We start from the raw sequence: 24,972 nt of genomic DNA, 5'->3' as shown, positions 1-24,972 counted from the left end.
GGAGGTATTGCATGTGGTCCCTGACCATGCATTTAGTAATGTAGGAGAGTGAAGATTTGTATTATATTTTATTTTATCGATGGTGGATACTGTTAATGTGCATGACAACAGAAAGGAACTTCAACTCCACTCAAGGATGACTTTAAGGGAGGTTTTATTACATCAAGGTAAATACAGGCTTTTATTTGAGTCTGTATTTAGTTACAGGCTCAAATAAAGCCTGTCTCAGGTTGCATTGATGCGTTAAGACGCATCAATGTTGTCAGTTACTTGGAAGTCGGATGTCAAGAACTTCCACAGAAATGGGAGTTAGAATTTCAAGGGAAAATGTGCCGGTTTACCTGGTTGAGTCATCATTAGTAGGAAATGTGCCCATATCAATCACATGTGCTTGCTTGTACTTTTGCAATTCCAAAATGGCCCCTGTCTAAGTCTTAAGCCCCCCCCCCCCCCCCCACTCCCCCCTCCCTGATTTTTTTTTCTCTTGTACATAGTTTTCACTCTTCATACCAGTAACCTGTAAGCTGATTGTATGACGTTCTGTATAGTAGTCTGTATAATATATCTGTCTGTCTCTTATATGTTATCATGATTTGTGTGCATGTGGATCTCATTTTAAACAATCTTAGTGCTTTATGAGTCTTCCAGTTTAGTAGACCTTGTATTATGAATATCCAGTTATAAATTGGTCATTAAAACCTACCCGGTGTATGTAATTCTATGAGTAACAAAAACACACTTAAAAGAGGATATCTCTGTGTTGGAAATTGGGATAATGCATCTCCCTAATATGCCTAACACCTGTTGAAGTGTTGCTTAATTGTTCAACCACCATCATTAAGACTCTGAATAGATTTGACTATTGCTGTGCTGTGCGTTGCTGTGCGGTGATGGCTTGTTAACGACCGTCATTGATTCTAAATATACCAAGGTGTTACCGGATTTGAATCCTTTGCATCATTTGAAATAGAGGGGCCATTGACCACAGTACTGGTGTACTAAAAAGGTAAATAAAAATCACACCCAGTGTGAAGTGGGCGGTGTGTGGTCATCACAACATGACTCACTTTAAAAAAATCACACCCAGTGTGAAGTGGGCGGTGTGTGGTCATCACAACATGACTCACTTTAAAAAAAGGATAAATTACTTTTTTTCCATACTGCTATTCATAGGGCTGCACATGTGTCATGTGTTTCGCTAGCCAATCACAGTCCTGAATTTGCAAAGTCAGCCAATCACATTACAGTTAGTGGTGATGACACTAGCTGTAATGTGATTGGCTGATATGAAAAAAGTATCGATTTGCATTAACAATGGAAGGGTTAGGGGGTACACAAATTTTTTGGTCGGTGTCCAAAACTCACGTATAGGGGGCGGCTACACCGCCCCAAAAAGGATAAATGACTTTTTTGGGGCGGTGTAACCGCCCCCTATAAGTGAGGTTTGGACACTGACCAATCCTGCACCGTGATTGGCCAATAGTCTACAACGCAGTCTACAACGCTATCCCTTCCACAGTCAATGCAAATCTATGTAATGTGATTGGCTGAGTTTGCAAATTCAGGACGGTGATTGGCTAGCGAAACACATGACACATGTGCAGCCCTATGAATAGCAGTATGGACTTAAAAAATATATATATATATTTTTTAAGTGAGTCATGTTGTGATGACCACACACCGCCCACTTCATACTGGGTGTGATTTTTTAAAAGTCCATACTGCTATTCATAGGGCTGCACATGTGTCATGTGTTTCGCTAGCCAATCACAGTCCTGAATTTGCAAAGTCAGCCAATCACACTAGTGGTGATGACACTAGCTGTAATGTGATTGGCTGACTTTGCAAAAGTATAGATTCTCATTGACTGCGGAAGGGTTAGGGTTGTAGACTGCGTTGTAGACTATTGGCCAATCACGGTGCAGGATTGGTCAGTGTCCAAAACTCACTTATAGTGGGCGGTTACACCGCCCCAAAAATGGACTATTTTATCAATTCAAAATTGCATGACCCTCCCTTGGGTTCAAAGTAAAATTAGCTGACCCTCCCTTGTACTACAATTAGAAAGGCATGACCCTCCCCTATTTTCCTCCAGGGACCCCCTTCTGTAAATTTCGACTGGTCCCTAACCCAAAAAAATTAAGATGAAGATAGGGTAGGTAGGAAGCAGCAGACTTTATTTTTAAAAGGTGCAAATAAAAGAAAGACAACCAATCACACATGTCAGCCTTTAAGCACCTACAAAGATGGGTTGGGCATGGTCATGTGGCTTCAGACAAATCATTTCCCCAGACAGACTGGATAAGAGCCATATGTGATATCATATTTGTTAGTCCATAAACTGGAGTGCAACTAAGAGGTAGTACTTGTTTGTACAGAGAGCAGAAGGCCTTAACCCAAAATGTGTCATACGTTGAAGAGTATGGAGAGTAACAAGATACATAATAAAAATAAAAACTTCTACAAAACCTCAGAAATATTTAAGTACCAACATCAAACTGCAAGCCCTCTGCTCACCAGCACAACATGAAGATGAGTCAAATAGGTTATAGGCTAGTGTATTACTGAGACTGCAAACTGAAAATGTCCTGAGTCTAGTGGTTTATCAAAAACAAATAAACAGTCACAGGGCTAGTGGGCGAACGTAACAGTGATCATTAGGTTACATTTTCATGTTTTTCTGTTTTTCTTGGGAAACATCTTTCACTAAAGAGAAGCTTGGAGACAGCCACCACTTTACAGCACCGCAAAACATATGATTACTGGCTTCTGCAATTGTTAATGGCCCTAATTATAACCATCAATTCGGGGAGTTGTAGCTTGTACATTGGAAATTGTATAAATACATTTAATATTTCTGTAATATGTCTGTCTGCCACCCCTATTCTATATTCTTCTATTTCATCCTTTTGGCAGATATGTACAAATAATATGTGTATGAATAGTTTATTTTCTCAATAAAGATTTAGAACTACATGATTCTGGGAAATAGGGAAAGTTATGCAAGAGGTGTTGTAAGCACGACATCTAGTGGCTGAATACAGCAGTAGCATGTGTTGTGTGCATGCACAGCCTGAGTGTACTGTAGAGGCAGCTACACACAGGGCATATCACAATACTCTCCCTTTGCCCTACCCCTACTTTTGCAGTGGTGGAAAGTAACCAAGTACATTTACCCAAGTATGTACTTAAGCACAATTTTGATGTATCTTTTGAAAAAACATGAGTACTTATACTTTGGCTCTCTACTACTCTCTAAGTATATTTTGATGCCAAAACTTTTGTACTTTTACTCGAGTCACATTTGAATACAGGACTTTTAGATTGCGGTATTACTACTTTTACTTAAGTGAAAAACCCAAGTACTTCTTCTACTGTACATTTATAGTGCCCTCAAGGAGGCAATGGCTCTACGGAACGAAGATAATCTGCTATTAAGGCTGACAAGACTTCATTCTATCAGAAATAGCTTTATTATCCCAAAGCCGCACTTTCAAATGTGAAACATTCTAGAAAACATGATAAATATGTGCACTCACAAATTGTGTTGCATCTGCTATTTCTGTCATAGAAAACAGAAAAAATAAGCTTTAGTCCTGTCCATATAAATGTATGGCCTGTTCATCAGAGAGCATAGAAATGTAACCAAATGTACGCTATAATAATAATAATTTAATTAAATATCCATCCATAAAGTAGTGACCATTCATTATCTAGTGAAAATATCCCCAAGCAGCATCATTGGGATTGTCCTTTGCTTCATTTCCCTGGACATTTGGCACCAGACACAGGGCATGCAGAACTTGGAACATGCACAGTCATGACATATGGTACCCTGGAGAGAGACATACAGCAATGTTTACAGGGAATTTATAGCAAAAACAAAATGTTATTAGATCAAATATTAATGTGATGTATTAAAAACATCTATTCATTTGGTATTCCTGCTACTTTGCTTTTTTCCAGACACATCCAAATCAAGTGTGTAAAAATGACCCGAGGATTTTACTGTGTAAAAAAAATATATTGCACTTTTACTCCACTACAATCATTTGAAAACTTTAGTTACTAGTTACTTTTTAGATCTTTATTACTAAACATACATCAACCACTTAAGCTCTATATATTTCGGCCAATAAAAAAATAGCCGATCTACAAGCTCACAAAGCGGTGCGATGCGACACGACACGTTGTGAGTTTGTAGATTGCCATTTTCAAAAGATTTTTATACATTTTGAAAACTTAAAATGAGACATTCTGCATGATGAGTAATTTCACTTTTGGTACTTTAAGTACATTTTGATGCCAATAGTTTTGTACTTTTACACAAGTAAATTTAGAATTCCGGACTTTTACTTGTATTTCTACATTGCAGTATTGATACTTTTACTTAAGTAAAACATTTGAGTACTTTTTCCACCACTGGGGCTTACTTACTTTGATGCGATACCGTTCTCGCATGGAGGCCCTGATTGACATGGTGATAGGTGGGATGCACCCGAATACCTCCAGCAGGGGCAGACAGAGGCACTCACCGTAGTTCTTCGTGGTTATACACATATAGCAGGGAAAGCACCAGAATGCCAAACAGCCTTGCAACAAGGAAAGAAACAGAACAATGATGTAAGCACAAATAAATTAATTCCTCTGACTTCCTGTATGCTTACAGTAACTGGGCTGTTTTAATTTGTTTGTGCCTGATGCCAACACACCCCATATTGAGTGACGACGTGGACCGTCCGCTGGACAGTCCTCCCATTAGCCAATTTTAATATTGGATTATATTACCTTTAAATGCATTTTGTTAGTTTTTTTTAAAACTAAAACAAACCAAATACGTAAAACAGATGGGGGCCAATTTGCTCTCTTAGTATGATACAAAAGCATAATCGTCAGATAAATCGCTGCCATGTGAATATGGTCAATTTATGACCATATTCAGAGAACTACAGTAAAACTTACAGTCAGGCACATCTTCACTGCAGTCACAGATTCCTGATGACCATTCATCCGACGTCAGAGACGACACAGGCTGAGAGATCACCAAGGAGGTCATTGTGAGGCGTTATTCTTCGGCTAGAATGCACTGGACATGTTAAAACAAACATACTGTAAATCAAATACTGGGGTTTGAAACAGCATTGACAATGGGGCAAAAAAATGTTTCTCAGGAAATATTCAAACTATTACAGGTTTTCCCCTCTTTTAAATGCATCATGGTCTGCGACCCTGTCAGAGCGTCTCTCCACCCACTGATTGAGAAACATTGTCATAAGTAATGTATTGGGATATGTAATGCAATTTCGTCGGCTCCAAACAATCAACAAAACCCACTGATGCACCCAGACTTATAGTTGTACGGAGGCATAAAGAACACATTGTCCACACAGTAACTTTTAAGTTTTAGCTTGTAGGTTTACGTATCCCAAAAATGTGCATACAAACAGCTTGTTCCATGTCATGGCATTGTTCTCTCACATGTGGCTACTATGGCACTTTGCTGTGCTGGTAAAAACCGTCTGTCCACCCCCAGGTGCATGCCCTCTCCCAATCACCCAGGCCTACATATGCCCTTTCTGTCAATCAATTAGTTAGGCCTGGAGAGGTGTGCTCTTGGTGCCTACAAATCATCTAAATAACACAATAATCTATCAAAACTAATAATGCCCAAATAATAACTACAATCATAATAATAATCAGAATAAACTAAAACAGTGAAATGGCTGCTACAGGATATATTAGAATATTTATTTGGATAGACAGTAAGTACACAAATGGCACACCTGTTTATCGTACTGTAATATGGTTACTTAATACCCATGCCTTGAAAAGAACATGCAGGTATTCTGCCATTCCTCATTCTTACTCAATATTTCCCATGGCTTTTAAAACAGCATTTGGACCAGAATACACTAAAACACTCCCATGAAACCAATGCAGTTGTGATTCTGCGGAACAGCAATAAGCCCAGAAATATCAAATCCAGTCTCTGTAAGGGCCACACTGAGAAATCAGCATCAAGCTGTGATCTGTGCAGTTAATATTGATACTAACTTGACCCCTACTCAAGTGTTTATTTGAAACATACAGGCCACATACATGCCACTAAGCATAAAGACCTACACATGACAAATACAACAGTTTCAGCCATCATGGGACATTAATGGCATGTAAAAAAAATTATAAATTGTGCTTCATAAAATGTTCAGTAGTCCTATAGCTTTCTACAACACAAGTCATGATGTTTGAGTCCTCATCAGTTAGGCAAGGTACGGTACGTACAGAAATGATTACATAGGCACCACAGATTAGTAATCCTTCTAGCCTGTAACAGTGTACCAGTGTAATTCATAATCCTACTATAAAACGATAATCTTACCTGCCTGTGAGAGGGAGCTTTGGGTGGCTGTGACAGATGTCTGGTACCTCAGTAACTGAAAGTGGCAACATGTCATTTTCTTATTGCGAAAGCCTTGAACTAGCCAAACCTGTCAGTCGGGGGTTATGATTGGTCGCCTGTGGGACACAAAAGTACAGCACCAAGAAAGAGACATGAGTCAGTAACACTGGAAACATTCTAAGCATTGTGTCACAGTCATGGTCATTTATGGGTGTTTTGAGTTAAATAGCCTAATCACTGCCCATTAACACAGCCTCAATTGAAATTAGGGAAGCCCTGTCATGGATACTTTGGGCCAAGTTCAACTTCAATGCATATATACACACCTAAAAAAGAATGTAACAGGCAACATTGTGACGTAAATAGTCCATGTCTTGAAGCCTTTTTAGAGGCAGCAGTGAATGGTTCAAAACAATACAGCCAATCATTGGTGGGATTGGGAGAGGTTTCCCTGTGACCACCACCAATGCACCTTTTTATTTTGCAATAATAATATAAAGTAATGAAGTTCAACCCTAGCATCCTTATTCTGGGGGGAACATTTGCCAAAAATAGCAGACCTACAGGCTCACAATGCAGTGTGTGACACGTTGTGAGCTTGTAGATGGGCAATTTTCGGCGAAGAGGTTTAGTGTATAGGGGAAAAAGAGCAAACCAAAATGTCAAGTTTAACAAGTATTGACGATTAAGTGGTTAAAGGCTTGCATTTTACCTTGAGACCAGACTGAATAGACCCTAATGCGTTTAAAGTGAAAAGTAAGATCTGAAATTAATTTAAGTGAAGAGACACTTGTTCCCTGAGGCTTTTGGCAAATAGTTGGGTCCTTGGGTTTTTGAAAGGCGCTATATACATTCAAGTTATTATTATTAATCTTGAATAGTGAATAAACTGCAGAATAAGTTGCGATGTGTAAGCTGCTGCATTGAGTGAACGTTTTAGAGTTTTGAGCATCTGATGCAAAATAAAACATAAAAGCCACAGGCATGTTAAGTTCATAAAAATATTTGTTATTCCTGATTCTACTTTGGGGGAGGAGTAATCTGTTAATCAGAGGAAAAGACACCTTATACAGCAAGACAAGTTGTTGAAGAACTATTTAATAAACCAACTTCAAAATGTGTTCAGTACAAATGAACTGGACATCAAGTCAATAAGACAGTAGAAATGTACCTAATGCTTCAATTAGGTACAAGTATTTTCCCATCACTAACCAGACTGAACATATGTGCCAGTTGCACATAAACCATTATTAGCAGGTTGTGACCAGACTAAAACATGAGTATCCACCACTAAAGCAGTCTTTCATTTGAGAAGTAAATCTTAAGAGTTCAATTAATGGATAATCTAAGCTATAAATCAATGGACACTGTGCAGCATGACTGTCTTTGCTGTAATTTTAAATCTACTTCTACTCTATTTTTTTTTCCTTTCTTCTTTTTTGGTGTGTACAGGAAGAGTTTATGAATTTGGAGATTCAGTCTGGGCATGTTCATAAGATATAGTGGTCTTGAAAATAATGCACAAATCTGTACATTTGATGAGTATAGATATACACTGATTAATGAGCATTTACAATGTTAAATGTCTGGACGTGAATATGTGGTTGCCAAAAGAAATAAATACATAAATGTCTGGGGCCTCCAAGTAGGATGCATGCAACAGGGACAGAGTGTGGGGAACTGATATGAGACCAGCTCTACCATTGGGCTTGAGCAACGACCAACTAAAAACAGTAGAGGTTATATACTAAGTTAACTCAAACAAGCATGACATGAACCTGAACATTCAACAGAATGACAACAGCTAAGGCAATTTGGCAAAGTCATAGTGCACAGCAAATACTATGTACACAACAAAATCCTGAGTGTTCAACCTGCAAGCGTCTATTTTTACATTTTGGTATGTAGTCTAATGTGTGTTACAGGATTTTGCTGTGTAGTCTGGGTAGGGATGGTCGCCGGTCATGGTAGGTGTTTTCGGTGGTATAAGACAATCTACATGTTTGTAAAGGTGGTCTCCAATTCAACATCTATGGAAAACCTCATCACAATTGATTGTAATGGTTCTCTAGGTGTTGGCTTTAGGGTAAAAAAAGCTGTTCATTTTCACAAATGTTTAACTAATTAAGAGATCATTGGACAGATGTAAGTGAATTCTGTGACTTCCCCCGTCAAAGTGCCGGTTCTATAAAATATTGTGAATCAAATGAGTGGGCTTTATAAAACTTCTATAAAATTGGGGCTGAAAACCATTTCCCGAAATAAAGAAAATCTTCAACAGTATACAGCATAATGTTTACTATGCTGTGTGTAGGAAAAACTAACGTGCATTACATTTTTGAGGGAAAATGTTTTTTAGCCCCATTGTTAGCCAATACTGTACTTTTGCTTCCATTGTCTTGAACTGCAAACTGTGTAGATCCCCAGTAACTGAAGCATACACCTGCAGGTGGAAGACTGGGGACATTGCATGGCATAAAAATATAACTGCAGAAACCTATGCAAAAGTTGTACAACACTCATGCAGAGGCAAGGAGAGAGAGCAACATTGAGAGAGAAAAAGCATTTTCTGAACTTAATAATTTGGCATGTGAAAGCCTGTTTAAACTAGCATATTAGATAAGAAAAATATCCTGACATTTCCAAATCCATTGTCTTTCACGTTGCAATAATGAAGGACAGTTGCCTAGCGCACTACACCCTCCTCTCCTTTTGCTACTAACCTTTCTTTAAAGGATCCCTGTCTAATAAAGCTGTATATGCCTTATTACATTATGATTGCCCTATATAACAAAAATTAGAAATTAAAAACAGCTTAAATATTTTAGAGGGCCGCTCCCGTCGCACGTTGATGATGTCATATGTCCATGTGTGGTCCAGCCCTATGGAATGTATGGAATGCATGTGCTAACTAAAAAACTACTTACAGTAATACTTCCAAAGGTACTATGAGCATCAAAGCAATATAAAAAATATATATATTAGCACATCGACATGCATTCCATAGGGCTGGTCCACACATGGACAAATTAAATCATCAACTTGTGACGAGAGTTGTCCCTATTGAATGAAAGATCAACTATTTCTAAAATAAAAAAATATTTACAGTGTTTTTCATTTAGGATTTTAGTTATAGAGGGCAATTACAATGTATTAAGGCATATAAGGCTTATTAACCAAGGGATCCTTTTTACAATTAAAAAGGTCCTCATTTCACAGTACAGAAGCTGCGTTGAAAGACTGCAGTAACATTTAAATCATTGCACTGAAACTCGTGTATGTCACATTCTACATAAAAATAAACACAGCGTTTGCAACTTTCCCCTCGAAGGAAATAATAAATAATTATTAAATAAACTCTAATTTCACTTGAGACACACACACACACACACACACAAGGTGAAAACAAGTTGAGGTAAACCACATAATCTGAACTTAACTTAACTCTGTATCCGTGAACCTACAGCCACCATATCCTCTTGTCAGGCAAACCCCAAATCCTTAATATAAGAAAGTATTAAGGATCTCGTACCTCACAGAACACTGCTGCAGTGAGTCTACGCTTTATGTTTCAACATAATGGACATGGCAGCTTTACATTAAATTCTCTTCACATATTTTCACAAGGAGAGAAGGCACATTGATTCCACCCAGCTGTCTGCCATATAGGACATTTCTTTTATAAGTGGCCAGATTGGATAAATTAAACAGCAGGATATACTGGAAGCATAGTTTCATGTCCAAAGATACTCCTGGAAGAAATGCTTCCTTCCTCCTCTCCGATTGCTCTTCATTCGCCTTTCTGTCGCCCAATAAAGCGCTGGAGCTTTTCACAGTTGTCCAACCTCATCGACTCCGCCTTTTGCTTCAACCTCTCGTCTCGGTACAGCGTTCCGAGGTTCGCCAAGTCGGACTCTGAAGAAGTAGGATAGGAAGACGGGAAAGAGGAGAAAGCTTAGAACTATATGTACTAAAACTTATGTAAGTCATGGTGATCAAATGGCCACTGCCAGCCACATGGTGTTTAGCACTTCCATTCTGACTTCAGTTACTAAAATGTATGTGTGTCGACCACATAATCAATCGCTATGTTCCCGGATAGATTTCAGCAGTGTTGTGTGTCCTTCCCTATTTCTTCCTTCAGTTTCTTGTCTCTTTACAATGTAAATACAACAAAACTGACACAAAAATATGAATATAAAAACAAGTCAGAGTCTAATAATGGCGTGGCATCAAATTGACTTCTAAATATGGAGTTATTTGCCTCTCCTCTGACTTCCAGTAACAAAATCTAAAATGATTTATTCTAAGCTGCAACCAAATGTCCTGTATCAGGCCAAATAAGGTCCTCTTGAGTCAAGATGTTCACTCACTCTGTTGTTTTTCCTTCCAGCAGCTGCTTTGCAGATGTTCTATATAGTCGCTTTCAATGGTCTTCTCCAGCTCATCCAGCTCTCCTCCGCGATACTCCTTCTGGAAAGCTTTATCCACGTAGTACGGAACCCCCATGTTCTGTGTCTCCCTCGACACCACTAGCCCCATGGCCCTGAACATAGACCAGGTTAATGACAACAGACTGCAAGGTCTCTACAGCATCGTAGTCCATCACATTGCAATTCAAGTCATTTCCCTTTGAAATCATCATTCAAATTGTGTACGTGTTCAGAAGTCTGATTGCAGTAAATAAAGACACTGTAAGCAGGTTTAGAACATCTGAGATTATCAGCAGAGATGGACTATTTTCTATTTTCAGGTTTTCTATAGCCCAGCTGTTAGCTTATAGCTGTTTTTTTCCAAGTGTTGATGTCACAGGCAGAAGAAATAAACCTGCCAAAGAAGCGATCTTTAAGGACAGTTTACACTTCATTGCACGGCGCTTGCCAAAAATAACGACACGACTCACGTCATCTTTTGTTAGTCGTTACATTACTTTTGTGGCGCAACATGGGCATGGCTACGTGACGAATCACATGCCTGTGCTGCTGCTGATGTGACTTACTAGAAACACCATTTATATTTCTCGGGCAAGTGAACATTATCAAGTAGAACATGACCTGCACTTGCTTGATGGACAAGTGCTTTTGAGACCTACTGTCAAACCCTGATAACACGTTCTGCATCATATCTGATGTCAAGCATTCTTTTATCCTACCCTTTTCAGCATCTATAAATGAATTGATCTGAAAAACTAAACTAAAACTGATGACATTTTCTAAATAATAACTGCACAACTCTAGGTTGCCCTTGTTTACCGCAGGTTTGTGGCACTTACCCTGACCTTGCACTTTGTAAGTCGCTCTGCATAGGAGCATGCGCTAAATGCCTGAATTGTAATTGTGTGAGGGACTCACGGTTTGTAGAAGAGACTGTAGGGAGGGTTGGTGGCCATCATCTGAGTGAATACTGATATGAAGATCAAAACGAGCACGGGAAGGAGCTGCAGGACTGCCGTGAAGGTGTTCTGTGGAAGATGAAAATCACAAGAGATAATCATTCCCTAATCCAATCCTTGATGCCGAGTGCCAAGCAGGGATGCAAGTCAAGTGGGTGGCAGAGTCTACACCACAACTAAAACTACGGCAATAGTGAACAAATACAGATGCAACCCAACGTCAGAAGGCTTTGTCGGAATTTGATGCTAGCGAGGTTATGTGAGGGTACCGTTGGACAGAGGCAGAAGTACATGACTCTGTTCTTTTAAAGCAAACAAGTCTAAATAGGCTCTCTGAATAAAGTGCTCCTGAATCCATTTTAAAATCTATTATTTAGCAGCAGGAGCCACTGACTGACCTGACTCTGGTTTTCCTCTACCTCTTCCTCGCGCCGTTCGTAAGCGCGTCGACGGCGGGGCTGATAATACTGAGAGTAGGACGCTCCTCTGTTGGTGTAGACGTGGATGTTACCTGAGGACAGAGACATCAAATCTTCATGGCATGTGTGTTTGTGGCCGTTAAAAGGGGAGTTTCGCCCCACGTTATTCTTACCTTTATTATGACGTTATGATATCCTAGGACGAGTGGTTTGTTTTTTCTGCAGAGATCTGATACGCTCGACCGTAAGCCGAGCTTTCACGACACTTCCGGTTAAAGCAAGAACCATAGGCGCGTGTTTTTAACTGTGGCGGATCCGTTATGGAGTTATGGAATTTCTGTACTGTACCACTCGTCCTAGGATATCATCGTAAGAATAACGTGGGACGAAATTCCCCTTTAAGACTGATACTTGCATCAAGCAATGTCTTCGCTCGCCACTAAGCCTGTCCAATAAAATGACACACACGTCCAAATCCACTCACCTGTGGGAAACCTTCCTCCAAAGAAGATGTTGAACAGCTCCTCAGGGGAAATGTCCGCCTCAAAGTCCCTGTGGAAGTTCCGGTAGTGGCGTGGATGGGCGCCAGGTTGTTGGGATGGCGCGCTTGACGAGGCCGGACTCTGCTCCCCGTACTGGTCATATTGCTGTCGCTTCTCTGGGTTACTCAGCACTGCATACGCATTGCCTATTGCTGGAGAAAGAACAGGGGAAGCATTATGCCCTGGTTTTCTTCAGTTGGAATATTTGAATGTTTTAGAGACCTTGTCGCTAGCGGGGCTAAAAATAAAACATCTCATTGCCCTCAACATCACCATCAGGTGTTACCATTGTGTCTCAATGAAAACAAACATGACGTGGTTTGTGGAGCCCTAGAACTGTACCTTTGAATGCATCCGTCGCTCCCGGCGCACAGTTCTTGTCGGGGTGGAACTTCAGCGCCAACTTCCTGTATGCCTTCTTCAGATCTTCATCACAGGCATCCTTGGAAACGCCAAGGATCTCATAGAAGTTTCTGCAGTTCTTTATCCTGCAAGATCACAGCACAAATGCGTGTCACAATACAAGTTCCAACTGGAACATCATTTGCACAGCACGTCAAGTGGATTATAAATGACGGCAACATAGACCATATTCACACAGCGGCCATGTTGGAATTTTACATTGAAAGTGCCACCCCGTTGCCGTGACAACCGGGGTGGCACTTTCATTGACTTAATAGCAACATGGCCGCCGAGTGAATATGGTCTATGTTACGCTGTGCACCTCAAAACTCCCTGACGCTGTTCCTCTGTGTAACTCTTCTTGTCTTCACCACTTCCTCTAGTCTTATCATTGTCTGGCATGTCTTCATCTCTCCAGCCTGATGGTGGAGGTACATGGTTTGCTTCTGGGGCAGCAGAGCTTCCATTCCTCAATATGGCATCAATCAGCACTTTAGGAAAAACAGAGAGTTCACATCAGCTGTTAATTAAATTGTGATTACATAGCTAGTGTAGCATTCCATATTAATGAGAATTGTCTTTCTTTTTTAGGGAGGACCACCAGGATTATTATTTTCTTGTTATAGGGTAGCACTCTGAATCTTTGAGAAAAAAAAGGTAAAGATTAATTGATTTCACCAAGAGACCAAAACAGGGTTAGGAAAGAATAAGATTTGTGGTTACAGTAACTGGGTTCAGGACACAATTTCAACTTTTCCAATATGACATTGTGATGCAATATACACAAAGTACCCCGGACTAAATCATTCCTAGTCCATCATCCCATTCTATTGTGAAGTAGTGCACTAAAGATTATAACGACCTAGCAGAGGTGGGGCCACATAAATAAATAATAATAATGAAACAAAGTGTGCATTTGCTTTCAAGTTTGTTGTGAAACAAATGATAAAACAGTGACATCTACTGGACATCTTTTTATAAACTCGATTGAAACACTGCCCAGTCAGTGCCCACTGCCCAGCCTTTGCCCATTCCAGTGCCATGTGTGTTTCTCTACATCAAATGTTTGATTCTTCTTAAAGCACGCAGGCTTTGATGCTTAAAACGTCTCCTCACCAAAACAAGCTACCGATTCATTCAATATTTAAAACCAATTAAAGAATTGTATTATATCCTGATCTTATTAATAACATGTTATAAATGTGTTGACCCATCCCCTGGCAAATTGGCCCAGGCGGTGATCCGTGAAACACAGGGCTAGGTTTCAGTTTAATTGATCTCTCTACCAGTCGAAACAGGTGAGATATATGGACGGTAATGTCATGGGTCAATGAGCATAATGGGCAATATAGGATTTCAATGAGTCAGTGGTAATCGAAGAGAGGGCAGTGTCAGCTGTCTGGTCTGGAGACCAAAACACCCACCATGTCACTACATTAGGCTGTCACATTATGCGATGAATAGGAAACTAAACTGGAGTGTGTTATCTGGCTGAAATTGCTTTTAGGTCAACAGCTCGTTCTTATAGCTAAACAACGTTAGCCACACTGCTGCCATTGCACAATGTGTGTGTGTGTGTGTGTGTGTGTGTGTGTGTGTGTGTGTTTGTGTCAGCTGGATTTAACAAGTGTTGCCAGATTTCGTGAGAGAAATAAGCAACTAGGTCTATGAAAACAAGCCCAAAATAAGCTAGGCTAGGCTAAGGCTATTTGAAAATAGCCGATCTACAACAAGCTCCTGCTATTTCCCCCAAAACAGAAAAAAAGGGATACATCTTGGTAATTTTGGAACATTTAAGAGACATAACACAAATAATCTTGTATGGGGGTCCCTGGCATAAAATGTTTTCAGGTAGGGGGTCTGTGGACAAATACATATTAATCTGAGGGTCCTTGACTCGAAAACGTTTGAAAATCACTGGTTTAAACAACATATATAGGAAACGAGCCCAAATAAGACGACACGTTAGAAACAAGTCACAAACAAGCCCCAACAAACCACAACCACCGATGTTTGCAAGCGACTTCACAGAAAAAAAGCAAGCCCAACAACAAAGTCGCTGATAACAAGCGGACATGGCAACCCCGTGGTCCTGTATACCTCTGGCCCTGGTGCTGGGGAAGATGTTCTGGGCTTCATACAGCAGCTGCAGAGCCTTCTCTTTCCGTCCGGACCGCAAACACAGCTTTGCCTTCTCTATGAGCCGGTCGGACTCTTCTTTATCCATTCTGTCCATTTGTAGTGATGGTCCAGAGAGAGGCCCGTCCCTCCTTAAGGGGGTCCCTGTGTCCTGTCCGTCCGTCCGTCCGTCCGTCCGGCCGGCTGGTTGCTTAGTGGTCCGTCTCTCTGCCTCACTGTCTCTGCACAAGACAGCCGTCTGCCCGTTTAGGCTGTCAGTAACACGAATTAATTCAAAACGAGTTGTTTAATGACACGGAGCCACAGGGAAATGTAGCATTGCGACGAGTCGTGGTGTAGCGTTAGCATTAGAGAGGCTAACCATAAGCTAACGGGCTGCGTTGACGGACGCTAAAGCTTGCACGCCAGACAGACGTAGGTCGGCTAAAAAATAAATTAAGTCCTTCCGGTAGATGGACTTCAAAATAAAACGCAACCCAAATTGTCAATGTTTACACGTTTGAGAGAGAGAGAAACCAAACGTGTCCTCATTTTGCATTTGCTATTAGGAGTAAAATAAAGTTTGGGTTTATGAAAAATAAATGACTTTAAACTGCTATGGTATAGACCCCTTAACAGACGACGTCATACTGGCTGCGTGCAGCCAGTATGCGCGCAACGAAACCCATTATATCAGGTCTCGTTAGGACGCGTCTCACTAGCCAACACACACAAGAGGGGGTTGGGGTGTGCTGAAACCAGTGCACCCCGAAACAGGTTGGGAATTGATTGCGTGAAACAATCACCTGTGCGTCCAGGCTCAATGTTAGTAAACAAATAATTGGTCTATATGGGTACATTTTAACCCTTAACACCACAGACAATTTTTAAAGTAAAACAAACTAAAACAAGTATTTTATTTTTGGAAGTGTGTTGTAATATTAGTCTAATAGCTAGATAACATCATTATCCATTGTCTTCATTATAGGAAATGTAATGAGTGAATTTTGAGATGAAACCCTAACCCAAAATAATATTTAAAAAAGTGTTTAAATGGATATGAATGCACAACAAGTCAGCTATGAGGTGGGGGAAAATGTCAAACCACTTCTTCCTGAATGTCTCTAAGACCAAGGAGGTCATCGTGGACTACAAGAGAGAGGGTAAGTACACTAGGCTTCTTACATAAATACATGAAATGGGGTGGCCACACAACCACGGTCATCACAAAAGCACAACTGTGCCTATATGGCCTGAGGCCTCACATCATCAGGGACTTCTGCCGAGGGACAATTGAATTGAAAGAGCCAAAATAATATTTTTAAAAGTGTTTAAATGGATATGAATGCATAACAAGTCAGCTATGAGGTGGGGGAAAATGTCAAGGACCCCCAAATTGACACTTATATAGCCCGCGGACCGCGGCGGACAGCGGACCCCCATTTGAAAAGATATGCCAGGGACCCCCATGAGAGACGATTTTTACGGCTCTAGCAGTGATTCTCAACCATTTTAATTTCAAGGACCCCCAATTTGACATGCATTAGGGCTACGGACCCCCATTTTATGGCATTTCTATCTCTGGGACCCCAATTTATATTGTAAAACCAATGTTAATGTAACTAACGGTATGCAAATGGTACCAAATGGACCCGTTAGAGTCCATTTAGTTCCATTTGTATACTGTCAGAGTTGCAGACCCATAAGGGTCCATTTAGTTCCTAACTATCTATTATTGGAATTCCCTCAAGGACCCCTGGGGGTCCCCGGACCGCATCTTTGAGAACCAATGACTTAAACCCCACATGGGTAACCGGAGTCCCTCAGGGCTCAATTCTAAGTTCCTAATGGAATTCCCTCAAGGACCCCTGGGGGTCCCCGGACTGCATCTTTGAGAACCAATGACTTAAACCCCACATGGGTAACCGGAGTCCCTCAGGGCTCAATTCTAGTGTATTTTCTATTTTCATAGTTGTTATGGGTAAAGCTTTTGCTGAAAACAGCAGATCGACAAGCTCACAACGCGACGCGTGTCCCCACAATACGGATGCTGGGGTTCCGTGGTTAAACAAATACATTCTAAAGGAACATCAGCATATAACTTATTATGAACATACTGTTAAATAATTCAACGTTGGGTAATCATTGGGACAGTCCAAAATGCCATTTTAGTGTTTGAACTGGGTCCTTCAAACTGTTCCTCAGGAACCCCCCTCAAGGACCCCTTGGAGTGACCTGACCCCACTTTATGAAAGCCAGTGGTTTAAGTGGCCATAATAGCCGCCCTACTGTAGATTAGAGCCTCCTTTGTTTGCATCATCAAATGTCCCCAAAGAGCCCTTCTGGTCCCCCAGTCCTCACAATGAGAAGTAGAACAAACAGATGCATTGTGTTGCAGAGGAATCCTGTCTACCTCCATTCCTCCTGTCAGCCCATTTCCTGGGTGGGAAATCATTCATGTGACACATGGCAGGCCAGGTGTGTCATGATTTTTGTTTCCTAATATATTATAGGCCTATTAAAATGTTGTGTTCTCTCCAGCGACGATGAGACTGCGTACGTACAGGGAAGACAAGGGAGGGAGGACCACCCTGGAGCAGTGACGTCACCACTCACCACAAACCACTTCTCCCTGAATGTCTCTAAGACCAAGGAGGTCATCGTGGACTACAAAAGAGAGGGTAAGTACACTAGGCTTCTTACAGAAAAACATGAAATGGGGTGGCCAAACAACCGCGGTCATCACAAAAGCACAACTGTGCCTATATGGCCTGAGGCCTCACATCATCAGGGACTTCTGCCGAGGGACAATTGAAAGCCTAATAACAAACTCCACCACTTGGTATGGAAGTCGCACCAACAGAAACCACAAGGCACTCATCATCATCCTTCGAGTTTCCCTCGAGATCTGGGACACAAGATGCTTCCACTGGTCTCTGTTGCTCGTTACCACACTGGATCTGATCCATTGGATCAGAACATAAGGCTTAAAGGAGTAGTGCATCCAAAAAATGACTTATTTACTATCAATTACACACCCCATTAAGCATTGAATTCATGGAGATGTTTTAGTTTTTGTCGCATTCCTAAGTCAATAATTTGATGACCGGCGGTCTTTCCGGTAGGAAAGGGTCTCCTTTAAGTCTCCAAGTTCCACCGGTAATCAAATTATTGGCTTAGGAATGCGACAAAAACAAAACAAATCTCCATGAATTCAATGCTTCATGGGGTGTGTAATTGAACTACGGTACTCCTTTAAGACCCTGTGTGAATGTAGGCCCCAGATTCAGGACTGGAAAATTGCAAGTTCCCTGGGCTGACAGAGGCACTCAAAGCCAATGTATCTTTCTTAATTGACATGCACGCCCGCCCGCCCGCCCGCCCGCATGCACGCACGCACGCACGCACGCACACACACACACACACACACACACACACACACACACACACACACACACACACACACACACACACACACACACACACACACACACACACTCTCTCTCCCTCTCTCTCTAGGTAACATATTCAATGAAAGAGTAAAAGTGTGACATTTCAACCACTGATTATCCTTAAACTAATATACCATACTTTACTCTCCGGTGCACTATGTTTGAGTGAAGAGAATACAACTTCTATTTCTTTGTCAATCCAAAAGGCCTTTAATAATCTGATAAAGATTAAAGCAACATATAATCCTTTAATGGTAAGAATGATGTGGGTCTACACATACAAATTATGACACTTAAGTATACAAATAGTCTGAATGTTTCCAGTAAGTGAGTAACTTTGCAGCACCATTTTTGTTCATGCATATTTTATTCAAGAGTAAAAAAACGTGATTTGTCCCATAGGGCATGCTTACAATGTGTATATCATCTTAGGAAGTCAAATGACAAAACATATTTTCAGGGACCAGGAAAAATGTTGCAAGATAAAATCCATGATATATGAAAAAATGTTGCAAGATAAAATCCATGATATGTGTGTGTGTGTGTGTGTGTGTGTGTGTGTGTGTGTGTGTGTGTGTGTGTGTGTGTGTGTGTGTGTGTGTGTGTGTGTGTGTGTGTGCGCGTGTGCGTGAGTGAGTGAGTGCGTGTGTGCGTTAGTGCATGTATGTTTGTTTGTGTGTGTGTGTGTGGGTGGGTGTGTGGGTGGTTGTGTGTGTGTGTGTGTGTGTAGGCTATGTATGTTTTATATATGCAGACAATACAAGAACCAGAAAACAGTTGAATGAAGGGGGAAAAAATCATAAGCTAAATTTCAGGAATAGTAAGAATATCAGCAATAAATAGAATCAGAATATAATATTTCATCCTAAAAGTAAGTGAGACACATGATTTTCACTGTGTCTGGTTTCTTCTTACATTTGAAAACCATGCGATCATGCTTTGGCAGCCTGAATGTTGCTTTTCATCACTGAGATTATGTTCATTCACACAACCGAACAACTTCTGTACATCAATAAAACAGAAGAAAAAACACAAGGCTTCAGACCCTAAATGGACATTTGTGCCATACAACAAAACAATATAAAAAATAAAGATGGTGGTGATAAATAAAATAAATATAATGAAATGGACAAAAACTATTAAATGAGGTCATAGAAATATGTATCAAAACCAAAACAAGTGTAACTTTACAAATATAATTTAGAGGAAAATAATTCAAGTTTACTATTTTGAAACACATCACAACTGTAATCTCACAGAACAATTAGGAACTTAATTGCATGCAACGATGCGTTCCATACCATAGATGCTGTGTTAAAAACTGTTCCTGTCATTGTCCGTCCTTGTAATTAATATATCTCTGTGATTGAATATAAAGTAGAAAAAATGTATTCCTGTATGAGAGGAAATTCTAGAAATTCACGTGATAGTTTGTCATTTGAGCTAAAACGCCTGAGTGGTACATATTGCAAATTTGACCTCTGGACAATTTTAATGAGAGATTGGAAATATTTTTCCTGCCTCTGAGCAAGTGTATTTCTGGTTCCAACTTTATATCTTTGACATGTTCTTCTAATCCCTTACATCGTGCTGTGTTTACCTTCATTAGATCTTTTAAGACGTGGGTTGGACTCTCCATCATAAAGTAACATTTTAAAATAGACGGGTCAGTTAAATTACGACATTCACTTATAAGTGTGGGTGCTGACGTATCATTTCCTTGGGAATCTGGGGCAAAACAAGAATAAGAGTCTAAAAACCCCTCGTGGATACAAGTGGCAGAAATGGGTTTTCTCAGGAGGGTGGCTGGCATGGAGAAAACCTTTCATGATAGACTCAAGAGTAGAGTTCCTTTAAGGTGGTTCAGGCATCTAGTAAGGAATGGATGCCTCCTGGGTGCCCATGGGAGGATTATATCTCCACGCTGGCCTGGGAACACCTCAACATCCCCCGGTAAGAGCTGGCTAATGTGGCGAGGGAATGGAAAATCTGGCATTATGTGCTGGAACTGCTACCTCTGCGACCTGACTGAATATGGATGGATGGAACATTTTGAAGATTTAGTAGTGCCACATTTTCATTTTTTTGGGTGATATTTTAAAGAGCATAAGCTTTGGATTGAAATAAAATAAAGTCCCATAATTCAAAAAAAGGGCCTTTAAAAAGCAAGTCTTTTGCACACCTACACAGGAGATGTAGGTGCGTAGGAGAAGACCAAACGAGGGCCCCAACGTACTGAAAGAAAAAACTGCCACACACTTCAAATGCAATTCAAAAGTTTTAATGGGAATAACAATGAAGGTCTAACATACCGAAACGTTGTTATTCCCATTAAAACGTTTTATTACATTTGAAGACTGCATGTGCGGTAGTTTTTTCTTTAAAAAAAAGTGCCTTTAAAACAGAAATGTTGGCCTAAGGTGGGTGCTAGAGGAAAGGCCACAGGGTCACCAAAAACTGTAGGGTTCATCCTGCAATCTGCCAAATATATAATGATAAATACTTTGTGCCAAGTTGACATTTTGACTTGAGGGTGGCGCTACATAGAACGGTCATGGGGATCCGGGGATCATGAATGCAATATTCATGGCAATCCGTCCTTTAGATTTTGAGATGTCTTGTGTGCAAGACGCCGCGCTACCAGCAGGGCTAAAGACACCAAAAACACGAAATCACCCTCCTGATGCTTGATATGAAAACAATAACGGTACCAAATTTTCCAGTCTGTGCTATTTTGACTTCCAAAGTAAAACAGAATTAGGAAAAGTGCACTGGTGGTGTCCCCTCAAGAACAATAACATTTATATTAATGATCTGTCATACCTACACCTATGGAACATACTTACCATACACAGCCACCCTAAATGCTAAAACCCCTAATCGAGTTATTAAAGGGACATTAATTATTCATCACATTCAACAAAAGCCGAATTTGAATAGTTCAGAGTGGAATACTTTTAATTGAAAACCCAGAAGTACGATGAGCTAAAGATTATGATAGCACGATAATAAATTGAGATGGAGTTTTTTTGTTTGTTTTTCACCATTGATGCAATTTATCTCAAATGACATAAAGGGGTGGGGTACATTTTAAATCAGATTTTATACCTTCATAAACTTGTAGAATTTCCTCCTCACTTTGATAAGAGTACTTAAATACTTAAGCCCTTAAGTACTTAAATAAGCGTAAATCTTAGGCATACAATCCCACTCAAATGCATCTCAACATATTTCCATTGCACAACAAAATGTGCAAAAAAGTCAACAGGGATGAATGCGTTTTTTGAACTACTGAACATATATTCATATATATATTAATATTTACCTGCAACAGCAGTTTTTGAGCTATGCGCATTCTTCATCTACAAACAGGTGAGAAACAATCAGGTGGGGTGTGAAGTGGGGGGTGCATCCAAAACCTAAAAAAAAAATCACTTGTTTCCTTTGCTACCTCCTAACCTCATAACATGGAAACTGATGTCTATGGGCGCACGTGGGTGACACAGATGCTTTCCTGTGGAACCACGTGCACCCCCCCCTGCTGGTCAAGAATTGAATCAAGGCACAGCCTTCCTTCAGTGCCTCCCCACACTCGTTCCCTCTCAGCTTTCCTGCGGTCTATCTCAAAGACGAAAAAATGCAAAAAGTGAGTGGATTACGCACCACTTTCCTCCTTGATTGTAGACATAGGTAGTGGTGGAAGGGAGGAGAGGAGCAGTAGGGGAATGTTTTGAGATGCAACCAAGGTGGATTTTTGATCTCACACTGCGGTGGTTTTGGCTGAGCATGCGTGAGCACCCACTCCAGTTTCGCCCAGCAGACTAATGGCATCTTACCACAAGAGAAATCAATAAATTAAAGTCCTCTGGTAAAACGGAATAGCAAGTTGTAAAAAGGTACATATTCTGCTTTTCAAATGCCCTTTTCTTACAAATGAAGTGTTCTTTTTATTTGTATTCGATAATACTGTACCAGCAAAAACATGTTCTTTGCCCTGTATAATGTGAATTAATGAGTGAAACTCAGTAAAATTGTCAAAATGATTTGTGTGGCGTGGATACTGCAATTAGTATGTCTTCTGTCAGGTCTTGTAATGAAAAAGAGCAGATGTTCAATAGTGATCAAACTATGCAGCCCTCACTGCCGGTTCAGTCTTGTAGTTGAATTGACAAAGGGAATGACAGGCGGACACATCTTTACACCGCACACCATGAAGCCAAACGGGTTTACCTGCAGCCCGCTTGGCTTCTCTTTATCCCTGCCCTAAGCTCTTAACCCAAGCCACCACCCCCCTCCCCGTTCCCACGTGTGTGCAGTGATGTATCGTCAAATTTTCATACTTTCATCCATTTGAGATTGGCTGTCATTAGATGTCATGTTCTGTCTGCGTGGGGCCTGTTTTGGTTTCTTCTATATGTTCTGAGGCCTGATATCGCGATTTGGCTATGACGTGCTGAAAGCAAATTGACAGCAGCACGCTATTTGGGGCTGCGACAACGCATCACTGGGCGTTGCTGTTGTCGTCCGTGCCGTTGGCTTCTGCCATATTCATCTTCCCCATGGAGTGACCCACGTGGTTCACCCCTTCCCTGCGTGGCGGCATGCGCTCGTTGATGCGATCCAAGCCCTTAGCCTCCGCAAAGCTGTTGATCTTGTGCTGAGGAGAGAACCCTCGAATGGCTGAAGACAAGGACAGGAGGGAAGAGAAACAATAGACAGGATCAGTCTCTTGCATTGTATTGACACAATTCTCCACATAACTCACCCTGTTAACAGTCTGGGCACCACTGGCTCTCTCATCTGTAAGGGTATAAATGTAATTTATTCAATTCTATGTAGCATCTCAATGCAACTAGTGGCAATCATTGGAGCAATCTACATAATTATTCTCTTAATGCACTTGACACTGACTTATCCAAATTATTTGTTTGCACTTATCTTTGTTATTTTTTGTTCTATATATTCTGTTTAGATACACCAAGTCAAGTTCCTTCTACTGTACAGTACATGGCAGAAACTCTCCTCTACATTACTGCATTCCTTATAAGATTTCATGTCCTGTGGGAATCTGACGTTACAGGGATGGATTCATTTTCATATTATTTTCAGTGGTAAGGACCCACTGCTGAGACATTTGCATGTTGTTGGCTTGCAAAGCAAGTGAGGTAAACAATTCTGTGTTTAGAGGTTAGGGTAAACGTTAATGCTACTGGCTAAACATAAAACACAATTTAAACTATTCAACTCCATTAAACAGTGGTTAAAAAGCAGAAGAAAAAAAAAACGTCATTATTTTGTATCCAACTGAAACATTTTCAACCATGTATTCAGCACTCACACCACCCAGCTATTCAAGGCAGAAGTGTCCAATTTACGGCACCATCTTTTAAAATGTACTTCTTGTTTATCTACTGCTGCAAGATCTGATAACACTGGCCAGTGGCCAATAATTATTTGAGACCTATAATGATATGAACACATGAAACAGCCTTCAAGATGCATTCATTTTGACTGCCTGTCTTGCAATGCAATGGTGATCCAGATGAAGCTTACCAGCCGAGCCCAAACCATCATGCATCTCTAAGAAGCACTTGACTTTGCGATGTTGGTGAATATATTATGATGTCCAGATGCTTAGAGCAGCGTTTTGCACAGGGTCATGGTCTAGGAACTATTTTGACAAAGGAGCTTTGTATATTAACTATTATGTTTGACAGGTTTGGGGTATTGGAAAGGGAAAAGAAAAGCTGTTGACAGCTACTGCTGTAGAGTTTACTTCCCTTTAAAAGGGCCTGATGTACACAGAATGGCCTCCATTAAGAATTAATTAATGTTCACAAAATAAAGGCTTAGTATTCAATAACATGGTCATACATTGCTTCATTATTAGCACCATGAGGAATTGCTCTGTTGAATCTAAATTCCAGATATCTAATTTGTATTATCTTTATCATGACAGTACCTTCCATATCTATTTCAAACACACCTCTGTAAAACTATTTGAATATAGCTGACGAACAATTTAGCAAGTTCAATGCTTCACTTGCAGGAACACCTGATGCCTCGTTGGGGGGCCGGGGGGGGGGTCTTTTTTTATTTAGACAGGCCAATGTAGAGAGACAGAGAGTGCAGAGTTGAGAGGGAGGAGGTCATGCACATTCCGGACGGAATAGGCAGAGATTATGTGATGGACGCACTACTGGCCCGTCCGGGACTTGACATGGATTTACCTTCTCCGTCCTCGGCT

General features: G+C 40.6%; 3 protein-coding genes across 5 annotated transcripts in view; all 3 read right to left on the bottom strand.

Moving 5' to 3' along the window:
- Positions 1-3,320: 3,320 nt before the first annotated feature.
- Positions 3,321-6,501, bottom strand: LOC311057046 (cornifelin homolog B-like). The gene is made up of 4 exons (XM_084073933.1): positions 6,380-6,501; positions 4,963-5,086; positions 4,438-4,592; positions 3,321-3,835 (listed from the first exon to the last, which is right to left on the bottom strand). The coding sequence occupies exons 2-4, from the start codon at positions 5,054-5,056 to the stop codon at positions 3,710-3,712; spliced, it is 375 nt and encodes a 124-aa protein (XP_083930059.1). The 5' UTR covers positions 5,057-5,086; positions 6,380-6,501; the 3' UTR covers positions 3,321-3,709.
- Positions 6,502-7,478: 977 nt separating this feature from the next.
- On the bottom strand, positions 7,479-15,702 carry dnajc18 (DnaJ (Hsp40) homolog, subfamily C, member 18). The gene is made up of 8 exons (XM_084073675.1): positions 15,256-15,702; positions 13,478-13,646; positions 13,096-13,241; positions 12,696-12,905; positions 12,191-12,303; positions 11,752-11,861; positions 10,774-10,946; positions 7,479-10,315 (listed from the first exon to the last, which is right to left on the bottom strand). The coding sequence occupies exons 1-8, from the start codon at positions 15,389-15,391 to the stop codon at positions 10,191-10,193; spliced, it is 1,182 nt and encodes a 393-aa protein (XP_083929801.1). The 5' UTR covers positions 15,392-15,702; the 3' UTR covers positions 7,479-10,190.
- Positions 15,703-23,226: 7,524 nt separating this feature from the next.
- Positions 23,227-24,972, bottom strand: part of ppp3ca (protein phosphatase 3, catalytic subunit, alpha isozyme) — a gene marked incomplete at both ends in the record, with an annotated part of 36,997 nt that continues 35,251 nt past the window's right edge. For 2 of the 3 annotated variants that reach the window (XM_084075194.1, XM_084075195.1), the window contains one exon: positions 23,227-23,405. In XM_084075194.1, coding sequence (XP_083931320.1) covers positions 23,227-23,405 — 179 coding nt within the window. Of the gene's footprint in view, positions 23,406-24,955 lie in introns of all 3 variants that reach the window. The other variant, XM_084075193.1, reaches the window with a different exon arrangement.

This window comes from Gymnoscopelus microlampas, assembly GCF_963454915.1.
Source record: "Gymnoscopelus microlampas genome assembly, chromosome: 12".
NCBI classification, from domain to species: Eukaryota; Metazoa; Chordata; class Actinopteri; order Myctophiformes; family Myctophidae; genus Gymnoscopelus; species Gymnoscopelus microlampas.
This window is presented reverse-complemented; position numbering and strand designations above follow the sequence as displayed.